The 7,397-nt window shown below is 43.5% G+C and overlaps 1 protein-coding gene across 10 annotated transcripts in view; it reads right to left on the bottom strand.

Moving 5' to 3' along the window:
* Window positions 1-7,397, bottom strand: part of SYNE1 (spectrin repeat containing nuclear envelope protein 1) — a 448,631-nt gene that overhangs the window by 106,672 nt on the left and 334,562 nt on the right. For all 10 annotated transcript variants that reach the window (XR_002775281.1, XM_023517949.1, XM_023517955.1 and 7 more), the window contains 4 exons: window positions 5,135-5,308; window positions 1,771-1,902; window positions 1,044-1,240; window positions 281-413 (listed from right to left, as the gene is read on the bottom strand). Coding sequence is in view for 9 of the 10 variants with exons in the window: in XM_023517949.1 (XP_023373717.1) it covers window positions 281-413; window positions 1,044-1,240; window positions 1,771-1,902; window positions 5,135-5,308 (636 nt within the window). In the remaining variant the exon portion in view is untranslated. The remainder of the gene's footprint in view (window positions 1-280; window positions 414-1,043; window positions 1,241-1,770; window positions 1,903-5,134; window positions 5,309-7,397) is intronic.

Here is a 7,397-nt window from a genome sequence, read left to right as displayed (position 1 = left end):
TCATGCTGTTGATCAGGCTGGTATTCAACCTCCTGGCCTCTAGCAATCCTCCCACCTCAGCCTCCTGAAATGCTGGAATTACAGGAATGAGCCATGTGCCTGGCCTTTAATTTGCATAATTATTGAACACACATAGTTAATCCTCATAAATTTTCTATAGCTTTTTTATTAAGTATATCCATTGACAGCTTATTTCCTTTCTGCTGGTGTATGGGTCATATCTGACTTAAAGGCCTGAAAACAAGAAAATCTAATCAAATGTCTTAGATCTTAAACTTACCAGGAAAGCATTTAGATGATCACGGACTGTTTCCAGCTCTTGAGGGACTGTCACAGATTGCTGAGTCCAAAATTCTAGCTTTTCTCTTGCAGACTGTAACCAGTGAATTAGATCTGCAGATTCACTTTGATACCTGTGAGTATATTAATGACTCTATTAAGTTAGTATCTGATCCCTTCCTCCCTCTCCCCCACATTATTCACCATTGCCAATCGTTTTAAAAGCAGAGATACAGATTTAGGAGGAAAATGTACCAAGTTGACACTCTGAAATTCTCTTCTTTTAGTATTTATTCCTTGATCGTGTCTGTCTCTCTGGGTTTCAGCTGGCTCATTTCTAAGCTGAAAATTAAAATAAGTATCTTTCTCCTACTTCTTCACTTTAGTGCTACTTAGAAAATATTAGATGATTGTTATAAACATTTCTTTGCAAGAAAGGTGCGTAGAAAGGGGAGTATTTCATTACAGGAAAATCAACCTTCTACTGCCCTTGACAACTTCATCCCAGACTTTGTTGTGATCACTCAGGCACAGTGGTTAGGCAAAGGAAAGGTGCTTTATGCACCTGCCTCCCTGTCTTCTTTTAATCATACATCTATATAAATTACGGAAGAATCTAAGTGGGGACTTTCTGTTTGCCCTTATTTTGTAAACTATCCAATAAGTTCCTAGAGGCACCATATCATTTTCAAGTATAGTACCCGCTAGCCTTATGGATATACTGCAGCACTCATCTAAAATATTCAAAATGGTCACTGTGTTACCTGGTCCAGTGCTTCAGTATTGTCTCCAATCTGTGAAGTTCCTTAGACACTTTGTTGGTGTTATTTAGCCAGTGTTCTCCAAGCTGATTTAGTTGGCTTTCTAGTTCCGAGCAGCTAATAGACATCAGAAGTCGTTTGCCATCATCTAAAACCTGATATAATTTGGGCTGGTATTCACTGAGGCTAGATTTTAAGTGCTGAAATGAGTGAAAATGTCAGGTTAGAAAGTTTGGATGGCAAAATTTTTGTTTTTAAGAATTTTATATTTTTTCTAGTGCCCCAAATGTTCCCATTGCCTATTAATCAAAATTAAACTAATGGAACCCAAGTAACTGATAATTCTAAGATGTTTCATTGATATGTAAGTACAGATGTTCTCCTTTTTTTATTTTTTGGTATTGGCTTCAGGTGCATTTAAAGCCATCAAACTGTAACTGTTTCAAGAATAGTTTTACGCCAGCACAAACTACAGGAACTGCTGGCTAGTGGCTGAATATTGAAAAAGAACTCTCTCATTTAAAAAAAAATAAGGCAATACTTTTTAATGTTCTAGTATAAATAATAAAAACATAATCTATCTGCTTTCAACAACATTAATAAGTTGAAAGAAAAGTAACAGTATTTAATAAACCATCTGATCACAGGTTTGTTTAGATTCTATTAAACTACTGGTAAGTTACAAAAGTTGTGGCAACTTGTGAGACCAAGAAGCCTTTTGGGCACCAACCTGGTAGAGTGTGATGCGATCAATGAGCCGGTCCTCATTCTCCTCCACCAGACCCACACTTGGGATGCTGCTTTCTACAACCTCCAGCTGTCTGCTGAGCTCCTGCTGGTCCTCGTCCAGTCGGGACCACGTCTAGAAACACAACATTAGTCTGTGAGCTAAAAAAGTCCTCATTAGGGGATGGCCTTTCTCCTTGTGTGTGTAATATGTACTTGACAGATTCTCTTTAGTGTACGTGAGGGATGTTTGGGGGTTTGCTTTGATGCAAGTAATCAGCGGGTGGGCCTTCACATCAGAAGTCCTCAACCTTTTCCCTGGTTTCCTGGAAGACAGATTTTCGGCAGACTGGGTTGTGGGGGGGTAGAGAGGAAGGAGGATGGTTTTTAATCAAGTGCATTACATCTCCCCCTCAGATCATCAGGCAACAGATTCTCATAAGGACCTCGCAACCTAGACCCCACACAGGAGCCATTTATACAAGGGTTCGTGCTCCTATGGGAATCTGATGCCTTCGCTTACTTATCTGATAGGAGGTGGTGCTCAGGCGGTGATGAGAGTGATGGGGAGCGGCTGTAAATACAGATGAAGCTTTCTTTGTTTCCCACTGCTCACCTCCTACACTGCATGGCCTGCTTTCTAACAGACCACTTACCTGTACCAGTCCACAGCCCAGGGGACGAGGACCACAGATTTAAAGCATCTGCAGCTAACTGGCTGTATGGCTGTGGGTAAGTTTCTCTGAACCTCATTGTCCACATATTATAATGGGGACATTAATAGCTATCGTCTCTACATGAGGATTACATGGGACAGTGAGTGCAGTGTCGTTGGCATCTGGCATGCACAATTTCACTCTCTTTACCACAATAAGGATTTAAGTCAAAGGTAAAGGCATGTTATCTTTTCACACAGCAAATAAACTAAAAGCTTTACATTTGCACACAGAAGTCAAAATGCACACATTTATAAATATGAACATATAGTCTGTATATTCTATCAAAGAAAAATACCAAATTATTTATTCCTCAATTCATACGTTTATTCTATTTAAAAGTGAAAAAAAATTTTAAAAAATCAGTTAAAATCTTTCCCAATAATTCACAATGGCAATGAGCAGTTTGGCAGCGTGCACACACTCCCTCTGCCGGGCAGGTGCGGTGGGACAGGGCTGAACAGCAGAAACCTTTTTCAACACACTAAATTCCTACTGCCAGGCAGTGGGCAGGGCCTATGGATTTAGTAATACATAAAACATACAAAAATCTGTGCCTCCATGAGCTCACATTCTAGTAAAAGAAGACTGCAATCAACAGTGAACAACACATTGAAAAGAAACAACAGTCCGTTTCTGGTGTATCTGAGAGTTCTTGAACTCTGCGGGAATAACACAGAAGTGATCCAGGAAGGGAGGCAGTGCCCAATGTGTGTGTGTTGTGGCTACAATTTAAATGGCAGGGTCAGGTAGTTCCACTGAGAAACGCACATTTCAGGTGTTTACGTCACACAGATGAGGACGGGATTCCTGACTCTGCCACCAACTAACCATGTGCCCAGGCAAGATCTCGCTCCCAGACTCACTTTTGGAGAGAGTCCTGGCAAAGGACAGATGGATCCAAATGTGAGAACCCAGCCAGGTGCCCGACAGATTAATATATAGTAACTGCTATTATAGAGATTTCAAATGGTAAATGTCAGTTTCTCTCCAACACATAGTACACTGGGGGGTTAGGGGGCTAGCTAGCTATGATAAGGTTGGCCCCAGGGATCCCAGGACTCTGGAAGGCTGAGGCGGGTGGATTGCCTGAGCTCAGGAGTTTGAGAATAGCCTGACCAAGAGTGGGACTGGTTTCTGCTAATAATAAACAAAAAACTAGCTGGGCGTGGTGGCCGATGCCTAAGCCGAGAAGTTTGAGGTTGCTGTGAGCTACGATGATGCCATGGTACTTTACGCAGGTTGATAGGGGAAGTTTGTCTCAAAAAAAAAAAAATAGAGTAAATGTGACCTGCAACCAGGTGAGGTTGATAATGTTGGGGGAGTGTCTCAAAAGAGGAAAGGGTTTGAGATTATGATCCCTAAAACTTTCCTGGGGAAGAATAAGAAGCAGGAACAGTTTAGGGCAACTGATATAGTTACTAAAAAAAGGAGGGGACAGTTCTATCATTGATGTCCTCCATTTCCACACGGTTCTCACTGATCTGTGAGTCCCTGTGTGCACCTGTCACAGGGACCAGTTTATATTCTTGCAGTGAAGCCGGAAGCCCAGTCCAATCCCACCTGACTCTAGTGAGGAGCCCCCTGCAGGCTTTATGTGTAATAGGCCCAGAGGGTAAATATTCTCAGCTTTGTGGACCACGCGGTGTCTGTCACAACTACTCATGTAAATTGATAAAACTTTGTCTGCTCCAATAAATCTTTTACAAAAAGACGGAGTGAGACACATTTAGCTCTTGGGATAATCTCTGCTCCACAGCATGGGTCTTGGTGACAGATGGCATCCCTCTTTCTTTTTATCTGTAAGATCTAATGAATAAAATGCCGTCCCCTTCTCTGCAAAGACTTACACTGTGGTCTGATTGTCCGTCACTTGCCTTTGCCCGACGAGGCACTGAGGTGACTGAGGCAGCTGAGTCCTGGGCAGACTCATTTCTGTGTTCCCACTGGGTGGGAAACTTATGGCAGCAGCTTGGTTAATGCTGAATGAATCCTTCAGGGGGCAATGAGTGTGACTGAGTGACAATGACTAAATGCACGAGGGAAGGAAATTTCACAGTATCCTTTTCTAACAGGCAGGATACTACGCTATACTAACTAAAAACTGGTGACTGAAGAGAATATTTCAATGGGCTTTTTATAAGAATAACCCAGCTTTTGCGACTTTGATCCAGCATTCTCCATCTGAGACTAAACGAAACCTTCGTTGTCTGTTTCCAGAGCACAAGGCTTGGGTCCAGGTGGCTTCTCTCTGACATGTGGACCCCAGTGATGGACCTTTGCCACAAAAGCAGCTGCATTCAGGACAGGCTCAGGGCTATAGTTCTGTATTTTTTATATTCTTTACTAAGTTGTCAGGCTCTCAAAACCCCAAATAACTTTGCACGCAGTCTGAAGTCAGTGTTTGTATGTCTGACCTACTGCGCGACACATAATTTCTGAATGTAAACAGGAGATGCGAGCTGGACAAGCCAACACAGAACCACAAGAAAAGCAGACTGCCAAGCCCAAGAACGTGGCTAGTTCTGAGGTCACACGAGCCAGGGTGAATGGCAAATGGACACGTCTTGCATTAGCGGCCTCTAGTGCAGCGGAGTCTGCAGCCAGGAAGGCACTGCAGCTGGCAAGGCACTGCTGCCAGAACGTACTCACCTCCAGAATGTACTCCAGCTCCACGCCCCTCCGGTGAGCCTGTTTCAGCACCGTGGAAGCCTGAGCCATCAGTTCTGTGTGGAACTGGGTTTCCTTGGGGACTGCAAAGCTGACGATCTTCCGGAAGAGTGTTTCAGTCAAGATCATGTGAGATTCCAGGCCCTGGAAGTATTCCTGTAAGTTTTCAGGTAGAAAGAAATCAGCAACTCATCCACGACAGCCTTGTGATCAAAATCACTTCTAATGTGAAAGCCACCAGACCTCAGTTAGTACATGAGCGACATCACTCCACCCGGTCCTGTCCACCTCCCCGTTAGCCTGGACACTGGTCACATCAGGCATTCTGTGGAGATGGAGGTCTAGTCTTTTAACTGGTCTCTCGTGTCTCCACATGCAGGTGCATCCTACAGTCTGCCATGCCGCAGACGCCCTGTCCCCAGTCCCCCACCTTCGGCCTCTGCTCTGTTCTCCTTGAGAAGTTCTAACCTGACACATGTGACAAGCCCTGCTTTCTGAGCCTCCTGAATGTGCGTGGTGCTCGGTACTTGCCGCCAAGCATGACTTGACACACACTGATCAGGTCTTACTTTCCTTGTAATATACCTGAAGAGAACAGAATGGTAGGCCTTGCACCACCCCACATGTTTTTGAAATGTTACATTTTTATGTAATAGACCCTGGAGGGTAGAGATGGAAGCTATCCCATTTTCTATTCCCAGCTCCATGACAGACTCAAAGAACTGGGAGTTGATAATAACGGCCCATGTCAATTGAGCTCTTACTATTAGCTGGGCCTGCCATAAACGTATTACCTGGACTTGTTTCACCCTTAGAACCACTCTGTGACTCTAGGAGATGCCACTTCCCATTTTCCAGAGGAGAACACCAAACCACCCCATCTCTGAGGTTTGCCCAAATCACACACACCAGCAGCAGCAGGGCTGGGGTTCGACCGGACAGTGTGCTTGCATTTGGGCTCCCCACTAACTGTACAACTCTCCTACAGAACATGGTCTGATCAGTAGAAGCTAGAATCACAATTTTTAACTCCCAATTATTGAATCATAGCTTCTTAAAGTTGGAAGAGACCTTGAAGTTCGTCCAGTCCAATAACCAATGAAAGCTGAGATTCCTTTAACAAGCCATCTCCCCTGAAAGCCTGGGCTGGACTTCTCATGGCCAGCAGGGTTGTCTGTCCAGTGGCAGCCTACTCATTTCATAATTCTTCTTCTATTGAGCTTTATTTCTTCATTATTTATACTCATTGATCCTAGTTTCCCCTCTGGAATAACTCAGAATGATCTTTTATTGCCATAGTCAACAACTGGAGAAAGACCAGCTGGGAACTTTAAAGCAAGGTTTTCAAAGCCAAATGATAAGACTTTAATAAATCATAAAGTTTTAGAAAAAAAGATCTCTGGGAAAAAAATAACAAGAAGTATTGCTGCAAAAAGAAAAACTAATCCACCTTCATAAGCCACCAGAGACCTACACAATGGTAGAATATTTAAGCTTCTATACCCCAGTAAGATGTTTTCAGTTTCCCTCCAGGAAGTTCCCATAGACTGGGAGGCTGAGTTTCTGGACTGGCAGAGTTTCTCTTTTCCATAATCCCTGCTAATAATTTAAGAGCTATTTCTGCCTTTACTTGGTGGGAGTAGTGTCCAGCCTGAGCTTGGTTATGGCAAACACGGACAGAGTGATCTCAGGCCTACCAAGCTTGGTAATGAAGTAAAGGGCCTCACTGTTCCCAGAAGGAAAGTCTAATGTCTATGGCGACTAAAGGAGTGTGACAAGGGCCAGAAGAGCTGGACGACACGTGTGAAAAACACCAACCCACTGCTGGAGCTGAGTGGGCTGCTCGGTTGCTAGAGCACAGCAGGGAGTCCCTGGCCAGGACCGGGAAGGCAGAGAAAGCAGCCAGGACCAGGTAGACAAAGGACATTTATAAAAAGGTAGAGTTAAAAGCAAAGGTGGCTCCTATGAAGACAGTCCTCAAGTTTCCCCTTATTTGTAGTTTATACAGGGAGAAGGCCTGGCTAATGCTGGTGAGGAACTGATAAACAAAGTTACTGGTAAGGTTGGTTTTCGTTTTTTAATTTACAAAATTATGGAAATATATCCCCTCTAATTTCTCTGTGCTATGGAATGCCAGCAGGTTTGAACAGATGCATTACTTGACCATTTTAAAGAACAGCTTCCACAAAGAGACTCATAAGAGAATGATAATATTAAGTCTTACCAAAACTATATACCTGGGTTG

This window comes from Otolemur garnettii, unplaced genomic scaffold (genome assembly GCF_000181295.1).
Source record: "Otolemur garnettii isolate 467f Iridium unplaced genomic scaffold, OtoGar3 scaffold00126, whole genome shotgun sequence".
Lineage (NCBI taxonomy): Eukaryota > Metazoa > Chordata > Mammalia > Primates > Galagidae > Otolemur > Otolemur garnettii.
The sequence above is the reverse complement of the archived record's forward strand: the minus strand, read 5'-3'. Positions and strand labels throughout refer to the sequence as shown.